This window comes from Melitaea cinxia, chromosome 4 (assembly GCF_905220565.1).
Source record: "Melitaea cinxia chromosome 4, ilMelCinx1.1, whole genome shotgun sequence".
In the NCBI taxonomy this organism is placed as follows: domain Eukaryota; kingdom Metazoa; phylum Arthropoda; class Insecta; order Lepidoptera; family Nymphalidae; genus Melitaea; species Melitaea cinxia.
In genome coordinates this window covers 1,974,502-1,997,984 of record NC_059397.1, presented here as the reverse complement: position 1 = coordinate 1,997,984, position 23,483 = coordinate 1,974,502, and the positions used below count along the sequence as shown (strand labels likewise).

The 23,483-nt window shown below is 36.7% G+C and overlaps 1 protein-coding gene across 1 annotated transcript in view; it reads right to left on the bottom strand.

Annotated features, from left to right (window-relative positions):
• Window positions 1-16,834: 16,834 nt before the first annotated feature.
• LOC123670096 (calnexin) overlaps window positions 16,835-23,483 on the bottom strand; it is a 28,698-nt gene continuing 22,049 nt past the window's right edge. Inside the window, exons 11-13 of the mRNA XM_045603605.1 lie at window positions 20,330-20,452; window positions 17,978-18,151; window positions 16,835-17,075 (exon numbers count right to left, since the gene is read on the bottom strand). Coding sequence (XP_045459561.1) covers window positions 17,007-17,075; window positions 17,978-18,151; window positions 20,330-20,452 — 366 coding nt within the window. The 3' untranslated portion in view covers window positions 16,835-17,006. The remainder of the gene's footprint in view (window positions 17,076-17,977; window positions 18,152-20,329; window positions 20,453-23,483) is intronic.

The following is a 23,483-nucleotide window of genomic DNA, read 5'->3' as shown; positions in this document are numbered from 1 at the left end:
AACTTAAAGCATTATGACACATTTTGAACTTCAACGGGAGTGGAACTAGAAAAGACATCTAGGTCATATGTCATCTTTCTTTCTATTGTGACTTGTTAATAAAGAATAATATCTACATACAGGGAAAAGAATGCCTCTCTTACATTAATCATAAAAAAATAAAAACAAAAATTGTTTTTAATTTACGTAAATATTTTTGACGTGAAATCGTCTATTAAATCGATGAACGCCGGCGGCATGCACGAATAAGGATGACTCATTGTAGCGTTACGCTCATTGTCCCGTCACGCTAAGTGAAAGAGAGATAGATAGTCTAACACTCGATTGAGATGTTTTGCTATGACGTTGTCACGCTAAACCAAGGAACTTATAAGTACTCCTACCTAACTATCGTCCATAACCAACTTTACAGACAACCAATTTTTTTATTATTTACTATTTGTTAGGATGTTTGTCCGAGCTATATTTTCTATGTAAATATAGGATATATTTTATTTCAATTTATGACCGCGATATTTTTATTACAAGATAAAAAAAATGGCGGTACGATGTTCGCCAAGTCAGCTAGTATGTATATAAATTTATTACTAAATATAAAAATAATATCAAACAATAGATTGGTCTTTCAAGGTACATATCAATACGTTAAATTTTTAAAACTATAATAGCATACGCTTTTGAGGAAGGTTTAGTAAAGGTCACAGCTGTACAAATGATAACGTCCATACGTTTGTGTTTGTTTTACGTCGGTATTTCCGGACTCCCGACACAATATTTCACATTGTTAAGCCGTGACGTGTGACGAGTGTTTATTTGTTACAATATTAAAACATTACATTTATTTAAACACGACTAGAGTATAACTTAGGTCAATGATCTTTCTCGGTATCACTGATAAATATGTAAATATTAACGACATGTACTAATGTGGTAATCTGTATAACAGATAAATTATTATGACGTTGTATTATTTTTAGTTTGCTTAGATAGTTCCCTAAACTTTAATTTTTACTTCGCTTCAACCTGTAATATCCCACTACTGGGCATAGGCCTCTTTCCACATGTAGGAGAAGGAGCAGAGCTTAATCCACCACGCTGCTCCAATGCGGGTTGGCGGATATATTCCTACTCCGAGTAACGATCGCTATCAGGTGTACATGATAACAACCGGGACCGACGGCTTAACGTGCTCTCCGAGGCACGGTGGGGAGACCCACAAGAACTGCACAAACACCCAGACCACGGCAAACACCTATATGGCCAATACAAATGTTTGTCATGTGTGGGGATCCAACCCGCAACCGCCAACGCAACAGGTACATGGCTGTAACCGTTGCGCCAACGCGGCGTTTTTACTTGTAACAGTTAATTTGGTTATATACTGTATAATAGTGTATTTTAGAGACATCAATGCCGAGCGTTATCACCGCGATGCTCGGCGACGACGAGTCCTGGAAGGCGATGGTCTCCTTCTGCGAGACAATAATGTTCCAGAAGGAGAATGACGAGCAGATGAGAGAAGGGGCCGCCGACAAGGCCTCCGTCCGCAGGCGACGAACGGCGGTGCGTAGGAGGCGCTACTTAATGCGCCTCCAGTAACGCCCCTGTGCCCGTGTTGGGCCGGGATGGGAACCCGGTCCTGCTAGACATGGCGTCGTCGGGATTGTTCAGAGGTGAGCCGGACTGTCCCCATGGAGGAGAAGTCTGGTCTTTTCGCTGAGGCCAACCTGTCGCTGGAGGAATCCTGTTGCCTGCAGATCCGGAACCCTCCAATTAATGCGGCTGAAAGCTCCCGGTTTTGGTCGGTATTGCACCCCCAAGTGCTGAAGCCGACATACGCTCTAGGAATGCTTACCCGGGCATCCTGGATATCACCCGTAAATGGGTCCCACCAATCCCCTGCGATACCAAAAAAAAAAAAAAAAAGACATCAATGTCGTTCTTTTTCGACATAAACAGTGTATTAGAGCCCGAGATGTTATATGGACATATTGATATTAATATTAGCCTCTTATAAGATAATCGCCATAATATTTAAAAGATCTTAAAAAAGAGATCTTAAAATCAGTCTTTATTGTTTAAAAATGTAAAAATCGACGTCAAAATCTAATAATTGTGTTTAGTTGCAGACGAAAAAAAACCGACTTCATATAAAATTTAATTAATTAATTAATTTACAAAAACAAAAGCAATGATAATTTTTTTAAATGTGGGTGCCGGTAGAGCAAGCCAATATTTATAAAATGATATGTAATAATTTATATGGAATAATTGTGAGGTTTTTTCTAATAAGGGAGGCAAATATCTTAAGCGTATTAATATATATCAGTGGTCGTCCAGTGGTCGAAATGCGACCATAATTAAAGATTTAAATTAAAGGAAACAAAATAAATTATAAAAATAAAGAACCTTTTTGTTTAAATTCAATTGACTTTGACGTTCAACAAAAGATATAATATGCGTGTGCGTGTGTGTGTCAAATACATAGTAGTGTGTGTAATGTTTTCTTTATTGTTTTAATGTATTTTTTATTCATAATTTAAAAAAATATTAGCATTTTGCACTCCTTCTCCATATAAACTATAAGTGTACGAAATTTTATAATCCTCCGTACGCGCAATTTTAGTGAAAAGGGTTACAAAGTTTTTGCTTCACGTATTATATTATTATATGATGATGATAAAGATGTGTGGTAGTGAAACTGCATTTCATGCAAGATATTACTAATTTTGTACTAAGACACAGTTCATATATTATTTTCGAAAGAGTAACTGCGGAGTTTCTCGCCGATTCTACCCTGTAAAAGCTATATTCCGAATCGGTGGTAGCTCCACTTTTAAAACTAATAATCACTTTAAAATTTTAATTTATACAATAACTGTTCGAAAGTGCTTATAAAGCCTATTTGAATAAAATTGTTTTTGATTTGATTTAAAAAATATTCATGTTATCGATTCGATAAAAAACTTAATTAATAATCTAAAAAAGTACTTAAATTTATTTTAATATATTCAAATGTTTGTAATAAAAACACGTGTTACGTTGGACCAAATATTAAAATGTTGCAAATATTTTTACAAATCGGAACGTACACATCAATATTGTGTACAGTATTGTTGGTTGTGATTTGGTGTTGTGATGCAAAATGGCGATCGCTGCACAACTTTATAAGTATAAATCAAATTGTCTTCGGAACTATTCAAATTTGTATCTTGGACATGAATTTCCCAGAAGCATTGGCGTTTTTAAACGTATTTTTATATTATCTGAGTGCTTTTGTTACGTTTTCGGCTTTGAGTTGGTCGCTGTGCGCGTCTTTGCTAGCGTACATGAGACTTGTTTTAGTTTATCACGGAAAGATTAGTTACGAGAAGAGAAAAACAACTGCATTTAACTTTTATTGTATAGTTGTTGCTATAGGTGTACCACAAATAATATCTGTTATATATGGACTGAGTCACGAATTCGTAATACCGTTAATAGGTGTTTATTTTTTTATCATGTTAAATATGTTTTTTGTGTCCAGAGTGTTGTTGTCGGTGTCATCGTGTCGCAAGAATCAAACAGCACGAAGGAAAAGTTCGAAGATAGTGTCGTTAATCGGTGTTGCTATTGTTTGCGATACTATTACATTGCTTGTGATCTTGTGCTACTTATTTCTTGTATTTTTTTACGAAGTTTATCACTTTATGGCGTTGTTGTTTCATTATAGATTAGTGGTGCACACGATTGTTGTGTTGTTTAATAAGGCCTCTCTGGCACACTGGAAACAACAATGGCGGAAAAGGCAAACTCGTATAAGAAATCAAATAATATAATGTAATTTGTTATAGAAAAACATTAGTTTTTTGTTAAAGATTTTACTTCACAAAGTGATAAAACTTTAAATATAACGTTAACTATGTTAATAAATATAAGTATATAGTATGTTATAGAATAAGTAATAAATGTTTGTACTAAGAATAAAAATATTTGTTTTAAATACATTGAAACACAAATTGTGTTTGTTTCATGTTAATCGGTTCATAAATAAAAAAGCTATGTCAATTAAAAGAATCTCGTTGAACATGTAAATACCCAAAACGCCGACGAAGTCACAGGCACAGCTAATGAATACTATAATAATACGTGCCATAACATATTTTTGAATTAACGTAAAGTATATTCATTTGCGAGAGAACGAAAGTAACCGACATAGCCCACAGAATTAGCAAGTTGAAGTGGCAGTGGGCTGGTCATCTGTGTCGCAGGACCGATGGCCGTTGGAGTAGACGGGTCCTAGAGTGGAGACCGCGACTTGGCAAACGCAGTGTGGGACGTCCTCCGGCCCGTTGGACCGACGATCTACGTAAGATTCCCGGTGTAGGCTGGATGATGATTGCGGAAGACCGGGATGTGTGGCGCGAACTTGGGGAGGCCTATGTCCAGCAGTGGACTGCGATAGGCTGAAGTGATGATATTCATTTGCACATGATATTTCTGCTTGCTAAGTCTAAGAGCTGTGTTGGTTACTTTCGTTCTATCGCAGAAAATCTCAAATTTTTAACCGACTTCAAAAAAGGAGGAGGTTACTCAGTTCCACTGTATATATTTTTTAAATGTATGTTCGGGGATAACTTCGTCGTTTATAAACCGATTTTGATAATTCTTTTTTTGTTGGAAAGAAAATATCCCAAGTGTGGTACCATGATAATGAAACCAGGATCTGATGATGGAATCCCAGAGAAATCGACGAAAACTCTCGAAAATCGTAGTGACGACTAGTGCGTTTGTTATTTTTTGTTTCGTCTACTTACGTTGGATTACTTGTCGATGTATTTGAAGTCGGTTTTTTTCGCTTGCGAGCAAACACAATTATTACCCAATTCTCGAGATACTAAGCATAGCCCCTTTCTGTAACATAATGAGTGATTTAACTCCACATCTCCGCACATTGATGTGATATTGTAAATTTAATTAATAATAATAAAGTTTCTTACAATTAAAGTTATTAATAAAGTATTTTCAACATTTGTGAGCAATTTCTATATATGGACAAGTGATATTGTTAATAAAACTACAATTTCCGTTTTATCAGCAACTCACACAAATATAAGAATGTTATCAATTCGATAAAAATATGAAATGGTACACAAACTTCAATACATTACAATCATTGTAATATAAACACAGTTAATATAAAATTTATTCAAATGATTTTGTTAATCGGAACGTACATATCGATAATGTCGTGTTAGTATTGTTGGTTGTGATTTGGTGTTGTGATGCAAAATGGCGATCGCTACAAAACTTTATAAGTATAAATCAAATTTTTATCGGAACTGTTCAACTTTGTACTTTGGACATGAACTTTCCAGAAACTTTCGTGTTTCTATACAATTATTTATTAGTTACTTGAAAGCCTATTCGGCGTTCTAGGTATTGAGTTGGTCTTTGTGCGCGTCTTTACTAGCGTAAACGAGACACATTTTAGTTTACCACGGAAAGATTAGTTACGAGAAGAAATAAATGGCTCCAAAACGAAGTGTACCTGAAGTGGTCACCGCTATATACGGACTGAGAGTGGGGTTGCCAGATGGCCGGGAAATCCGGGATTGTCCCGGAATTACGTGTCTTGCCCCGTGTCCAGGAATTATAGTTGGTTGTCTCGAATTTCGAATACTACTAGTGTTCAAGCGATTTACAAGAAATATTATCAATTTTCGTATATTTTTCAACCGACCGAATTCGTAACCTCGAATTGTCCCGGAAATGAGATGCCAACATCTGGCAACCTTAACTAAGAGTCGAGATTCAAACGCCTTTACTAATTAGTATTTTTCCTATTACTGTGTTAAATTTGTTTGTTGTGTCAAAAGTATTATTGTAAGTGTCATCGTGATGCGAGAATCAAATTATTAAAAGGAAAAATTCTAGAATAGTTTCTTTAATTGGTATTGCAATAAATCTTTGCGATACTTTTACTTTGTTTCTTGTGGTTTTTAACGGCGGTTTTTTGTTATATGATGTTGGTGTTTCATTATAAATTATTGTTGCATACGATTGTCGTGTTATTTAATACGACAATCGCGAAAACGACAAATGCAGATTAGAAATCAGATACTATAGTCCGAGTATGATGTCTAAAATTTTGTAAACATTTAACTGTGTATAATATACTGATGCGCTAAAAATAATGTTTATTAAGCCACGTCAATATTTGAATGTGAAAACTAATTTAAGTGAAGTAGTTATACCGAATTCAGATCGATGGCGTTTCGTACGTACGTAAGAAGTCACCGTCTCGTGAATACGCGTCATCAAAGATTACTCAAAAAGCACTCATTATATCTCGATCATATTTAAATAGGGAATACATGACAAGTATTTGCTTTTGATTTATAAAAGAAACTTCAAAATCGGTGCACCCAGTAAAAAGTTATGAGGTCAGTAAATACGCGTTATCAAAGATTACTCAAAAAGTAGTAGGTAATCAGATCTCGATGAAATTTAAATGAGACTATATGACAAGCATTAGCTTTCAATTAAAGTAAGAATCATCAAAATTGATAGACCCAATGAAAAGTTATGCGGTTTAATACAACATAGGTCGACGAAAAAATAGTCAAGTAAATACACATTATTAGATATAACTCGAAAAGTACTTGTCAGATCTCAATTAAATTAAAACAGGACCACATGACACGCAACACCATTCAATTTAAAACAAAGTTATCGAACGATCTACCCGGCCAAAAGTTCTGAGGTATCTATCATACATAAAAATATACTCGTACATTTGAATTGAGAACCTCCTTTTTTGGAAGTCTCTTAAAAATAATATAATAGCTTTCAAAAAATAACATGAAGTTACATAGAGATTATTTAACTTCAATTGTCAACGACCGTCTTTCCGTCTTCTGCATTCCACGAAACATTGGCGAAGCCATTAATTCTAATTGTTTATTAGTTAATTAATTACCTACAATTGTAAGACACTTCTAACAGTATAACGAGGACAGATAATAGATATACAGTTTTAAGTAGTTGTAAGTGTTTTATAAGATAATAACGTTACCGCATAATATTAAATTCCACTACACACTTATCGTACGCAACTAGTCCGATATACATTATAGGTACATTTTCTTGAAACTTGGAGAAAACTTGACAAATGTCAATTTTCTTTCCAACTAAGTAAATACTTATAACATTTATATATATATTTTTTTTATATTTTTATATTCTTCGCATGTTATTCAGGTTTCAAAAGCACCGCTTATTAGATTTCAAGGTATAGTTTAGACAATAACAAAATTAATCTTGAAGTTTGAAGAATTTTAAATAATAACTACATTTTATGTAGGCGATATATTCTAAGTCTTCTCACGTAATTTATTCATTTTCACCCTTATGTCACTGCAGATAAAACCGACAAGTCGAAAAATTACTTTTATATACAAGCATATATTTAAAGGACTTACCCTCTCAGCATGGGCAGGTATTGTCTCTTATACGAGCCGAGGTGCCACTTGCCGACCAGGTGTGTCTTATATCCTAAGTCTTTGAGGTACTGTGGCAGAATCTTCTCGGACAACGGTAGTCCTCTTGGTTCTGCACCATATATCACTGTATGTTGCATCCCTAAAAACAATTATAGAACAATAAATATTCGAATTTAGAACTTTTGAATAACGTTTTTAATGTCATTTTATAACTTATCCTTTAAATTCCGTATAGAAGAATCAAGCATGGAGATCAGGGGATATAGGCATACATTTTTTTATTTATTTTGATCCGAAGTGATAGCAAGGGTCATCTCACTATCGTTTCTCCTTAATATGTGAAGAGTAGCTTTATTGTACAGATATATATATAATTATGTTTAAGTTGATACGTGTAGTAACAGAGAACTATATATTGTAATATATAATATATTGTGTAATCGTTGCTGCATTTTGCCTTTTAGCTAATCATCAATACAATCATTGACGCTTCTGTTATTTATCAGATTTTATTGATGTTATCAGTTTTTTTTATTAAAAAATATGAGAATTATGAGTTTTTCGTCTTGTAATTCTGAAATAAGCATTACGTTGTGCTATTTTTTAGAAACTTTCTTGCAAGGGCATAGCTTAACACACAGACATAAGACTTATCCATAACTAGCTGTGCCCGCGTCTTCGTCCGCGTGGAATTTAACAAAAAAGTTATTGTTCAGTTCGCAGAGTTATAAAATATATAAATTTCTAGAATAAAAGTAGCTTAAGTTATTCCTTATTACATCAGCTATCTGCCAGTAAAAGTCCTGTCAAAATCGGTCAAGCAGTTTCAGAGATTAGCCGGAACAAACAGACAGACAGACAAAAACATACATAGTTTTTTTTTTTATATGTCACTAGGTCGGCAAACAAGCTTACGGCTCACCTGATGGTAAGCGATTACCGTAGCCTATAGACACCTGCAACACCAGAAGCATCGCAAGCGCGTTGCCGACCCAATCCCCAATCCCCCCAGGAGCTCTGGTCACCTTACTCACCAACAGGAACACAATACTGCTTGAAAACAGTATTATTTTGCTGTGATCTTCTGTAAGGTCGAGGTACTACCCCAGTCGGGCTGCTCCGTATTTTGAGCAGGAAATTCCTGCTGTGCCCTACCTCAGTTAAATATGAATTTAGTAAAACGCGGTTATTTTAATATTACAAACAGACTGATAATTTGCAATTGTAATAAGCCTCAGTAGTAGTCGATATCAGAAAGTTATCTATCAAAGTTATATGTACATCTCTATTGTAATGGTATCTGAAGTATTTACGTATAAGATTATTTAAGTAATTCTATTATTAATTTGTTTGTTTTCTATAGCGATATAATTTTTATTACTATTTAATGACTGTAACAATTAATTATTTTATAATTTTTATAATTGAGTGATACAAAATATTTTAATGAGACTTCTCAATTGTTTCTAACTATTCCCGTATCACGAGAAATAGTAAGTATTTTATCTTTTTATTTTTTATTTTTTAACAGACTTCAAAAAAAAGGAGGAGTTTACTCAATTCGACCGTATATATTTTTTTATGTATGTTCGGGGATAACTCCGTCGTTTATGAACCGATTTTGATAATTCTTTTTTGTTGGAAAGGAGATATCCCTAGTTTGATACCATGATAAGAAAACCAGGATCTGATAATGGGTTCCCAGAGAAATCGAGAGAAACTCCCGAAAATCCGCATAACTTTTTACTGGGTGTACCGATTTTGATGATTTTTAATTTATTCGAAAGCCGATGTTTATCATTTGATCACATTTAAATTTCATCGAGATCTGATTACAACTTTTGGAGTAGTCTTTGATAATGCGTATTTACTTGACTATTTTTTCGTCTCCCTACGTTGTATTACTTGTCAATATAATTGAAGTCGGTTTTTCTTTGTTTGCCTGCAAACACAATATTATACACAACTAGGTCGGCAAACAAGTAAACGGCTCACATGACGGTAAGCGATTACCGTAGCTCATAGACGTCTGCAACACCAGAAGCATCGCAAGCGCGTTGCCGACCCTTTTCCCAATTTCTAGGAGCTCTGGTCACCTTACTCACAAACAGGAACACAACACTGCTTAAAAGCAGTGATATATGTGAACTTTTGTAAGGTCGAGGTACTTCCCCAGACGATTCATCCTCAGTAAAGTTATTTTCAAATTTCATAGTTGTATTCCGTTTATACTACTTTTGGATCCTAGGGTTGTAAACACGTGTAAAGTCCACCTGATGGTAAGCAGTTCCCATAGTCCATGGATGCCGGCAGCACGAAAAGCATCGCAAGCGCGTTGCTAATGCTAACTAACTAACCTAACCTAACCTCAACCCCCGACACATCCTAGTAGCTTATGATTTAAGCAATTCACCAGTCGGGCTGCTCCAGATTTTGAATAAGACATTTCCTGCTATGCCCTACCACAATTAATGTCGGACTAACTTAAAATGTTATAGATAAATGAATATAAAACAATATATGAACTAGATTTAATATTAATAACAAAATATTATACCAGTATGTATGGGATATTTCCCGGTCATGAGTGCGGCTCTGGACGGCGTGCATATCGGGGTCACGTAGTAATTGTGTAGCATTAGACCGGACGTCGCCAGCGCGTCGATGTTCGGCGTCGGGATTTGATTCGACCCATGAAATCCTACATCGTTCCAGCCCTAAATTAGTTTAAATTTTTATATTATTCATCTATAATTTTCCTATTTTCTATTACCTATATATAATAATAAATTCTTTATTTTATTATAAGTATTTGAATGTAGACATTTGTATGTAAGTTTACTATACATCTACACCACCTACCCAATTTAGATAAGTTTCCTCTCTATTTATGGGTTGTCTGGAAGAAATGGCTAATTAGCCATAAGTCCGCCCATTGTACTTCACTGTCTGTAACTATCTTTATGCTTTGTTTGTAATGTATTTGTGGTGTACAATAAAGTATAAAATAAATAATAATAAATACCTATATTATATTTTAAAAAGAGTTTCATTGATAAAGCACATTATTTCTTCTTTATAGGTATAGAATAAATATTCCGAAATCTTTGGTAGCTTCACTAGAACTATAACAAATTTATTTCATAAATTCAATTCATCAATATAATTTCAATTTGTAAAATGACGATTCAAAATTGCTTTTGAAGCCTTCTTAAATAAAATAATTTGTTTTTTTGACCGACCTCAAAAAAAGGAGGAGGTTACTCAATTCGACCGTATATATATTTTTTTTCTTTTTTTTATGTATATTCGGGGATAACTCCGTCATTTATGAACCGATTTTGATAATTCTTTTTTCGTTAGAAAGGAGATATCCCAAGTGTGGTACCATGATAATGAAACCAGGATCTGATGATGGGATCCCAGAGAAATCGAGAGAAACTCTCGAAAATCCGCATAGCTTTTAACTGGGTGTACCGATTTTGATGATTTTTAATTTAATCGAAAGCCGATGTTTATCTATGCGTATATGCGTATATGCGTTTTATAATGCGTATTTACTTGACTATTTTTTCGCCTACCTACGTTGTACTACTTGTCGATATACCTAATTGAAGTCGGTTTTTCTTCGTTTGCCTGCAAACACAATTATTTTTTATATTTATTACTTATTTTATCTATAGATCCATCACTAAAAATACGTATGTAATTATAATTAGGTATCTATATCATTTTTATTTGTCTTAAAATAGACGTACGACCCAATTTTTTTTTTAAATTATGTTTCATAGAATAATACTGTCGATCGACCAATTACAAAGATTATTAAAAAAATTGACATTGACATTTAAAAAAATTAAAACTGTTTCTAAATTCCGTTTTTAAAAAAGATTTTCTATTAAAAGTAAACGCTATAAAACTTATAAGCCATTAACAAGTGAGTCGATATACGGGTGTCATGTTTGTAAAAATGAAAGTTGTCAGCGCGCACGTTGTTAGATACTTTACGAGTATTAGGGCCTGTTTCGCCGGATATGGATAACGATATTTGACGGATGACGATACGAAAAGACTGACAGCGGGAGGTGGAATAGGTTAGTAAGACCTGTTTCTACTTCATTAATAAACGCCGACTTTAAGATTAATATTTGCGAATAGATATATCTCATAAATATAGTAGAGTTCGATGGTAAAAAATAATATTGAATCAAAAAAATTTACTATCGGATACTGTCATCCGTCAAATAATGTTATCAACAACTGGTGAAAAACAGCCCCTTATTTTAACGATTTCTACTTTAGGCTTTACACCTGTATGACACACAATATATGACCTGGTTACCTATGTAATAATGAAAAAAATATTACGATTCAGCCTGTAATAGCCCACTACTGGGCATAGGCATCTTTCCCCATGTAGGAGAAGGATAAGAGCTTAATCCACCACGCTGTTCCAATTCGGGTTGGCGGATATATTCCCTACTACGAGTAACGATCGCTATCAGGTGTACGTGATAACAACCGGGACCTAAGGCTTAACGTGCTCTCCGAGGCACGGTGGGGAGACCTACAAGGACTGCACAAACACCCAGACCACGGCAAACACCTGTATGGCAAATACAAATGCAACAGGCACAATCCATAGCTGACCGTTGCGCCAACGCGGTGTCATAGATATTAATGCCTGTGTTTTAGCTAATAGCCAACTGATACATTTTGTAGTAAATGTACTTAATACAAATAAACATTACACCCACGACCCTGGACCGGAAATCAGGACCACTGCCAAACGCGCCAACGGACTAGTCATATAATAATATAGTGTTGCAGGTATAGGAAGTAGGTTATCTAGTTTTATAATGCCCCGTTATCGGAACCTCGCTCATAGCTATTGGAATCCAGATTAGGGTTTATTAGCTTAGATAACAGTTTTAAGTTCATCAAATTTCTTTTTAATAAAACAATCAATTTTTTGCGAATTTAATTCAAAGGCTATTTTATTTATAATTTTATTAAATAACGATTGCTTAATGCATACTTATTATGATTTCAATTTATTATAAAAATATTAGGTAATAATATAACGCAAGACTTAGTAGGTTGAAGAAATCGACTTTTTTTGTTGTTTTAATAGTATTAAATATTTATTAATATATAAAATAATTTACTTTAAATTTATTGTTTATTTTACGTATTGATGTACGGTCTCGTATTTTCTTGCTTCAATTCAGTTTGTATATTATTGCATAAATATCCACTTAATTTTACCAAACGTGTTACACCAATATAAATTTCAGTAGTGAAATTAAAGTAAAATAAAAAAAAAATATATACATATTCAAATTTTAATAATAAAATTAAATAAATGCGGGTACTTACCAAATCGTCGGCTATCATAAACACTATGTTTGGACTTTGACATTTACACGAGGACATTAAAAAATATATCAAAAGTAACGACAACATCGCGGCTGGCGTTATTATTTGTATACTAACGGACGGACACCGGTTCGCATAATAATGTCAATGTCAGCCTCACACTCGAGATTTTTTGATAACAATGTTGCCACATGCTTATTTAATGCTCCCTGTCTATTGTGTACAATTGTTTTTTTTTAGGTCTGAGAAAACTAGTGTAAGCACATATGTACATAGGAACAGTGTTGGTAATCCAGTACTAAAAAAATTGCTTAAATAGCTTATAGGCTAATGCCTATATATATGCAATTTCAATTAATTCCTTGTAGTTCACTTAAGGATAGGGAGGCCCGCAGGGGAAGATTGCTTAGGGCATCCAGTTACCTTAATCCGGAACTGCACAGGAACACGTAGGTACCAAATCGCAGAACCAATCACCTTGGACAAAAACGACTCGACCGGCAAACAAGCGTCAGACCCACATTAAGGTAAGCGGTTACCATAGATTATAGACGATTGCAACATCAGAAGCATCGCAAACGAGTTATACTCCCGACCCTTCTACTTAGGAGCTCTGGCTACCTTAGGCGGCATCCATAAATTACGTGAGGTGTTTTTTAAATTTTCTGTGCCCCCCCCCCCCTCCCGATGAGATGTCGTGAGATTTTATTCAACCCCCTCCTCCATCCCCCAATCTCACGTGAGATTTTCCAAAATGTGAGTTTCTTACGTAAACGCGTTGATTGTTATTGTAAAAAGATAAGAAAAAAATTGCTTCGTGCTTTTATTTACGACTAGTTAAGACCAGTAATCAATTTTGCTGAGAGTTTAATTATAAGTGTAATAAAAATTTAACAATAGAATATGTAAATAATACTATCAGAAAAAAAATTGTGTGATATTTGCCGACGCCCCCCTCTCCAACGTAAGATTAGATGAGATTTGACTCGACCCCCCCCCCCCTCCTCCCCCTCAAACATCTCACGTATTTTATGAACACCCTCTTACTCACCACAGAAATACAACACTTATTGTGAGCAGTGTTATTTAGCTGTGATGTTGTTTGTTGTTGTGGTTTTGTAAGGTTGGCACTAGAATTCATTACTAAAAAAAAAAATATGAGGAAAACTAAGTAGAAATGTTTTTTTACTTGTTTTTACATTCATAGAATTATTATTATTATTATTCATTAAATCAGGAAATGTTTTTTTTTACAATAGGCACGCTTTTCTTAACTTTACTCTGACTTATCCATACAAATAAATAAAATTGGAAGTGTCTATTTCTAATATTAAAATAACCGCTTTTTACTAAATGCATATGGATAACAATTTTTGTTTGTCTGTTTATTTGTTCCGGCTAATCTCTGAAACGGCTGGACCGATTTTGACGGGACAGTAACATAGGCTACTTTTATTTTAGATTTGTAATATTACTCTACGATTTTCTCCTAGATTTGTACTGAGACATTTAATATAAATTTTATTATAATCATTACCTTTTCCCCGACTGAAATATTTTAGTCTCATCATCATCATCATATGGTCCATGATGGATTTTCCTCACGTAAAAAATAGGGCGCAGCGGGCATATCTTCTCGATATCTGGAGCCGCCCGACTGGGGAAGTACCTGGACATCACATAAGATCACAGATAAATAATACTGCTATCAAGCAGTGTTGTGTTCCTGTTGGCGAGTAAGGTGACCAAAGCTCCTGGGGGGGGGGGGTAGCAATTGAGGATAGGATCGGCAACACGCTTGTGATGCTTCTAGTGTTGCAGACGTCTATAAGCTACGAAATCGATTACCATCAGGTGTGCCGTACGCTTGTTTGCAGACCTTACATTAATAATAATTATCATCATTAAAATAATTATCATTACAACACTTAGGCTTATCACCACGAAGTAAATGCAAGTTATTATTTAAATTGTATCGTTATTTTCTATAACGTTATGGTTAGGTTAAGAATAATTAAATAAACGGCTTACACTCCACACCCCACTACGATTTACTCCTGTGTTTAGGGTACGGAAACACATTTTCACATGCACAAAAGCCCTGATTATGGCAAACATCTGTATGGCCAATACAAATGCCATGTACAGGGATTGAACCCGCAACCGCCATCCCCACAACCGTAAGTCAGCGCTGTGACCGTTTAACGTATCTTCAAAAAAAAAAAACAATGTTTACAAATATTTATTTATTTTATTATGTTATATTAATTACAGTCCATTTGTCCGCCTCTCAAGTACCTTAAAGTTGAATACATGACGCTCACTTAATATAAGATACATATTTATATTAAACATTAATACATACTTCTCAATTTATATTCTAACATTTTAATTTAATCATACATTATTCAAATTTAATTGGTAATAAATCATACGACGCCTATATCTATATGAAATTAAAAAAAAAATTACAGATATCATAACAAAACTTTTTGAAAGCGACTATAAATAAAATACATTATAAAATAAAACAAAAAGTCCCATCATCATTCATAAGGATATTTGCAAAAAAAAATCTTTTTTTTCGTATTTTATAAACAAAACTCTCAATTCGCTGAAAATTTATATTTAAGCTGCGCATAAACATTATGTAACAAAACGTTCTAGAGAGGCCGAACAGTACATAAACAATACATACGTATAGTGCATCAATATATTAAACAATAATTATTATAACACACACACAAATATAAATCGTTTCAGAGCAATGTGTACAACAAGCAATTACTGAACAAAACCGTCTCTTATTCAATTTATGAATCAATCAATATTCATATTATTTATTAAATACTACTAGAAATTGTATTAATCAAATATTAATTAATCCTCTCTTTCAATCCTCCGCCGACATGGTGAAAGAGGCCCAGCAGAGGGGTGGTACAGGTTAAATCGATTCATAAATTTATCGCTATTTATTTTTATTCTTTAAAATTGTACAAATCAAATTGATACTATTCGATCATATATAAATACATTAACTATGTCTCAAACATACAACGCTAGTGTTGAACATACAAATGATTGAAATGCTCGAGAATGCAAATCAAATGCTATCTTACATCACCGTGAGTCCATTACATTAATTTATTCGTAAATACTTAAAATAATAATAACAAAACGAAAAAATGATCAGTTTTTCATTCAAACGACTTGGTTCTTTGGCGATTAAAAATTAATTTGAAGTTTTTCTAAATATCTATAAAATATTCCGTGGATGTACATAAATTGGTCATAGAATAATAATTTGTAAACCCCTCTCCCCTTATTACAGCCCACTCCCACTTTTAATTTCATAAAAACAATCGAAATAAACATTAAAACATCTCGACATCATTGATCAATTCACGATGAACAAAAAATAATGCTATTATGAGCATAGTACTTTCTTAAGGGAAACCGCACAATCCACGGCTGAGACTATTTTCAATAAATTCAAAAGCATACAACAATGTATGAACTAATTCACTATTAAACTAGAAGAATACAAAGGAAAGAGTAAATGAGAACGTCGACGGTTAAAATTGCAAACCTTGTACATGCAAAGTTCACAAATAATCTAATTTGTAAAAATATACACAATTTTTTTGCCGTCTCAATTGCCATCAAAAACTTTTAAACATCATTTTCAATCATGCGTAAACAAATTTAATACTGAACTATTTAGAATGAGAAAAAAATAAAAAATGATATTTAAATAAAAATATTTAGGGCGTTCGACTCCTAACTACTATCATATACGAGGAATAACATACTACGAGAAAAAATATTCTTTCCAATACGCAGTTCTTTAGTTGTATTCGTCAGTCAGTAATAATTTTCCTTTCAAATGCGTGTTTTCGTGCTCACGAAAGGTATCATGCAGAACGAGTCTATCAATGTAGCTCATTCATTTACACGAAGTCAAATTTAAAAAAGATCTAGGATTTTTTAAAAGTGGAACGTGTTCTATTACAACTATAGGAGTCGAACATCTTTTATTTACAAGGTTTTGCAATTTAAGCCGGCGATATTACACTTCTCACTCGCACACACCCGTCTCACTCTAACTAACAGTAAACAAATATGTCTATCTCACTCATATGCTCACTCCTTACGGGGTTTCCTTTTCCTCTGGCCGTCACCAGCGCCCTCTGTGTCTACAGGTGAAGATTTCTGGAACAATATATTAATATTATTACTGATTTTTTGTAATAAATAAAACGTTACCAATATCAATTGAATCGGGTTATTGAAATAGTGTGGTGAACTAAGCTTTGATCCTTCTCGTACTTGGATAAGGAAGCCTATGCAGTGAGAAGTTACTGGCCAAGTCAATAAATAGAAATAAACTGTTTTATAAAAAGTTCATAAGCCACAGATTCTCAAACATTTATGAAAAAGAAAACCTTTTTAAATCTCTATATAAATTACAAAAAATATCCCATTACCAAAAAAAAAAAAACATTAATACAACTAGTATATGGAACTGCAGCAGAATTTGCATAACCAAGATTTGGAAGAATAGGAAAAATTTGGAGGTTGTGTGCTAAAAATATTCTCAACTACCCTAGAAGTGCAACAGTAGACGTTTGTAAATTTTCAAAGATTAATAGAACAATTATAATTGTAAAATGACGTTTCAAGTGATGAAGTGATGTAGGACGGAAAGTCAGTCTTAAGGCAGGTCAGACTTTCTGTTTCACACGATTTCACTTCCCATAGTTCTGTCATACCACGGACAAACTCAAAAAACTCTTAGTGAGGTAGGGCACAACCGGAAATTTCCTGCTCAAAATCTGGAGCAGCTCGACTAGGGAAGTACCTCGATCTTACAGAAGATCACAGCTAAATAATACTGCTTTAAAGCAATGTTGTGTTCCTGTTTGCGAGTAAGGTGACCAGAGCTTCTGGGGGAATTGGGGATAGGTCAGCAACGCGCTTGCGATGCTTCTGGTGTTGCAGTTGTTTGTCTATAAGCTACGGTAATCGCTTACCATCTGGTGAGCCGTACGTTTGTTTACCGACCTAGTTATATGTTTAAAAAAACTAAAACATTTAGTCCAGAAGAAACTTACCTCTTCCTCTTCGTGTCCCTCGAGCCCTGCTTTGCTCTTCTTACTCTCCTTCTCTTCTTTTTCCTCGAGCTCTGCTTCTGCTTCTGCTTCCCCCTCTGCCTCTTGACCTTCTCCCTCTGAGTGAGGATCATCTTCGACAACGGCGTCTGTCTTTTTCGTTATCGAATCTGCGTCCTGTTTTAGTAAATATTAGTTTTGTTCTTAGATATATATTTAGATAACTTATGTTTAATATAATATTTTATTTGCTCGTTTGGGTCAAATATTTAAGTAATTGATTTTAACTATTTTTTTTATTTCTTTCGATAGCACATTCAACCAAATGTACTTTATATTGATTCTCGTTGATACGAGAATATGATTATTCGTTTAATAAAACATTAGCCATTAGCTTAATTCTGTTCAAACACAAAGTTTGCATTTTGATCACGTAGTCACATAAATAAAAATACAGGACAAAACTATTAAACCTCTTTTCTATTATTAATAACAAAAGCTTAGGGTTTATAACAGGTTCGTTCTGTAGGCAGACTACCAATATTATAACGAGTACTTTTGCAAGAATGGATGGTATATGTACGTATGTTTGTTACTTTTTCAAGCAAAAACTACTGGATCGATTTTAATGAAATTAGTACGCAGATAATCGGAGATCTAGAATAACACATAGGCTACTTTTTATGCCGACATTCTCACGGGATCGGAAATTACGCGAGTGAAACAGCGTGGCGCAGCTAGTATTACGATATTTCGATTAACCTAGGTACCGTGACCTAGGTAACCTAGGTAGGCGTGACGTGAACATAATAAAAGTTACAATAGACAATACGTTATAAGGTGGACACAAGTCATACTAAACATATTATTATGTACGCGAACAGAAACCGTATTTTTCTTCGTGCATCGTTTTGTTTATAAATTACTTGAAATCGGTGACAATTTTTACAATAGGCAATAAATTAAGTTGACAGTTACTTTTATTGCAATCAAAATATATTTATCACGGTCAAGGATTGTGAAACGCGACTGTCACAGATTCTCTCTATATTTGTGGCGTGGGTATGAAGGTCGACACGGTTTGATTATTACTATTATTTGATATTTTATATAAATACTAGCTGACCCGGCAAACGTTGTTTTGCCAATAAACTATCTACTATAAGTGTGCGGGGATTTACTTAATAGAAAATAGGGGTTGATCGTAGAGAGGTAGAAAATTAGGAGTAATATAATTTTTTTCATTCTAAGTCATGACAAAATAAAAATAAAAATCTTGCCAAATTTATTAAAGTTTAGAATCAACAAATAAAATATAGGGGTTGATCGTAGAGGGTTGAAAATTTAGGGTTGTATGTATTTTTTTAATGTTGTATCATAAAAAAAAATTATCTAAAAATTAAAAAAAAAAAAGATTGGGGTGGACTACCCTTAACATTTAAGGGGATGAAAAATAGATGTTGTTCGATACTTAGACCTACCCAATATGCACACAAAATTTCATGAGAATCGGTCAAGCCGTTTCGGAGGAGTTTAACTACGAACACCGCGGTAGGAGAATTTTATATATTAGAAGATTATATTTGTACATTTTTTTTAAATATTAATACAAAAAATTATATGGCAGTTTTAGACCAGTGTTGTAACAAAATTAAGTGATAAAAGGATTAGCGTTAATTTAAACTATATTCGTAGTTTTATCTACATCTTAAATAAATATGGCAAACTCCGAGATGGCTGCAAACATTGGAATTGAAATATTTCGACAAATTCATCGCAGTTTTGCGAATATCCAAAAGCAATTGCAAGCAAATGGTCAAAGATTTTATTACGCCACGCTTATGATGAATATTCCTATAGGCCATACAGGTGTCCATCGTAGTCTCAATTTGGATAATATTTTCGCGATTCTAGCCATCGACACAATGTTCATTATTATTATAAATTTATTGTCTGGATCATATTAACTTTTCAAAATATATTTCTATGGCCTGTACAAAAATTTGTCACACCTGCACACTCGATTACCGTGACCACTGTTCTGACTATCTTCAGTAAGCCTTTTGGATAGCAAGCTATCTCATAATTATCATCATCAGAACCAAAATCAATCAGATAATAATAAATGACCGCTTCACACTAAACGGTTCCCAGTAGAATTTTCTCCAGTGTCGGGACACACAATATACAAGCACAAACGCCCAGACCACGACAAACATCTATATGGCCAATGTTTAATTACGCAAAAGTTGTTTGTCAACACAGTTCAGAACTGACTTATCTTAGTTAACCTACATAATTAGATCATCACCAACATCACCATCATCATCGTCATCACTTTGGTTCGATACTCACGCTCTTGGGCATACAGCAGCAATACGCCGTGAGCCCCACCAGCAAGAAGGCCCCCACTATGACCACTCCGTAGACCCAGGGGTGAGCACCCGCATATTTCAACGCCCTCTCCACAAGTGATTCCTGTAAAAACTAGCTCTAGCACTCTACTCTACTAAGACACTATCTACTATTGTGGCGTGCTTAGATAAAAGGTACTAAATATTCGTCCAATATTTCTCGTGACGTCTTTTTTTCGCAACTTTTTTATCCCTCCTTGATGTTTCGTGAGGGTTTAGAGCCCTATACCAAAATATCGTGTATATTTTTTGGTACCAAATATATTAAATGAAAAATAAATACACGTGATATCTCCTTGAAGACACTCACGTGACTTACGAACAACCCCTAAACTATATACAGAAATCTGAGAAAAATCGAGTTAAAGTCTTGGATTCGTTTGAGCTAATCATATGATATTATATTAACGTTGGTTTAGTGATATATTTTGCAATGATAAACGGATTTTGCCTTTTATCTAAGCACGGTAGAACTAGCTTATGCTCTACTGTGTCGGTTGAGCTTATAAACCTCGTATTTAAAACCTAACTAACCTACCGTATTGTAAACCTTCCTAACCTAATTTTTTCTCAATATAAATTGACCTGAGTATAGAACATTCTAGAAATCCTTATGTGGTTAAGTTCATATTAGTTGAAACTAGCTAACGGATAGCAATTGTAAATAAAGAAGAAGTGGTGACCATATTTACCTCCTAGTGTGATCTGGACCTTTGCCAACAATGTCTGGCATATACATATATATATTTCATTTGAAGACTGCTGTCAAAATCATCAAAGGCCACAAGAGAAAAAGTCGGAAAACATTCTCATCATAAGTTAAAGTTGTGATCTATAAAATCTAAAAACACTAGCAAACTTAAATAACAAAGTAATCGTCAGTAGGTTAACTTAGATCTTAGCCGGTGACTACGATCAATATTTCAAATATAGCAGATATACCAATCAAAAATAAAAGCAGATCGTCAATAGACGAAAATGTACGGTAACTACAATAAAAAGAGCTCACGCAAAACTATCAATTGAAAAACTCTAGCGAACTCATCCAGGAACACTATACAACGTGTTCAACGAGAATTATCTATACAATACAATACAATACACACACGGTCGTCTGTTCCTAACGTAAGCAACTTAATGCTTGTGTTATAGGTAACAGCCGACTGGTATATAGCTACATATATTTTTTTTTTATTAAGGTATAGTAAGAACTAAAGAAGTGCTTTATATAAAAATACCAATCGAAAAACCTAGCAAATTCGACCGGGCACACAAGAGCTAGATTCATATATTAATTAAACAATTCACCCGAACCGGGATTTAGGTATAGACAATCTGTAACTAGATGGAGTAGCGACCACAAAAGTAAGAGCGGGGTAAGAGGTGATTAGCGGGTAGTTACGATTAGCCGCTATTATAAGCAAGGTAGGACGTGACTATCTCGTAGTACAGAGCTTGTTAGGAATAGCTACCACAGACGGGGTAGCAAACGACTACCGAGTGGGGTAGGTCGGACCTGGTTGCGCTGATACAGCAGATAGAGCACGTAGGCGGCCACGGGAACGGCGCCGTACAGCGCGTACAGCGCGTACAGGCGCGGCCGGTGCCCCGTGGCGGCCAGCGCGCGCCCCCACCACGTGCGCTGCACCGCGTCAGTACCGCGTCACTACTACGTCACCACTACCAGTCACACCGTCACGTACAGCGCGCACAGGCGCGGCCGGTGCCCCGTGGCGGCCAGCGCGCGCCCCCACCACGTGCGCTGCACCGCGTCAGTACCGCGTCACTACTACGTCACCACTACCAGTCACACCGTCACGTACAGCGCGCACAGGCGCGGCCGGTGCCCCGTGGCGGCCAGCGCGCGCCCCCACCACGTGCGCTGCACCGCGTCAGTACCGCGTCACTACTACGTCACCACTACCAGTCACACCGTCACGTACAGCGCGCACAGGCGCGGCCGGTGCCCCGTGGCGGCCAGCGCGCGCCCCCACCACGTGCGCTGCACCGCGTCAGTACCGCGTCACTACTACGTCACCACTACCAGTCACACCGTCACGTACAGCGCGCACAGGCGCCGCCGGTGCCCCGTGGCGGCCAGCGCGCGCCCCCACCACGTGCGCTGCACCGCGTCAGTACCGCGTCACTACTACGTCACCACTACCAGTCACACCGTCACGTACAGCGCGCACAGGCGCGGCCGGTGCCCCGTGGCGACCAGCGCGCGCCCCCACCACGTGCGCTGCACCGCGTCAGTACCGCGTCACTACTACGTCACCACTACCAGTCACACCGTCACGTACAGCGCGCACAGGCGCGGCCGGTGCCCCGTGGCGGCCAGCGCGCGCCCCCACCACGTGCGCTGCACCGCGTCAGTACCGCGTCACTACTACGTCACCACTACCAGTCACACCGTCACGTACAGCGCGCACAGGCGCGGCCGGTGCCCCGTGGCGGCCAGCGCGCGCCCCCACCACGTGCGCTGCACCGCGTCAGTACCGCGTCACTACTACGTCACCACTACCAGTCACACCGTCACGTACAGCGCGCACAGGCGCGGCCGGTGCCCCGTGGCGGCCAGCGCGCGCCCCCACCACGTGCGCTGCACCGCGTCAGTACCGCGTCACTACTACGTCACCACTACCAGTCACACCGTCACGTACAGCGCGCACAGGCGCGGCCGGTGCCCCGTGGCGGCCAGCGCGCGCCCCCACCACGTGCGCTGCACCGCGTCAGTACCGCGTCACTACTACGTCACCACTACCAGTCACACCGTCACGTACAGCGCGCACAGGCGCGGCCGGTGCCCCGTGGCGGCCAGCGCGCGCCCCCACCACGTGCGCTGCACCGCGTCAGTACCGCGTCACTACTACGTCACCACTACCAGTCACACCGTCACGTACAGCGCGCACAGGCGCGGCCGGTGCCCCGTGGCGGCCAGCGCGCGCCCCCACCACGTGCGCTGCACCGCGTCAGTACCGCGTCACTACTACGTCACCACTACCAGTCACACCGTCACGTACAGCGCGCACAGGCGCGGCCGGTGCCCCGTGGCGGCCAGCGCGCGCCCCCACCACGTGCGCTGCACCGCGTCA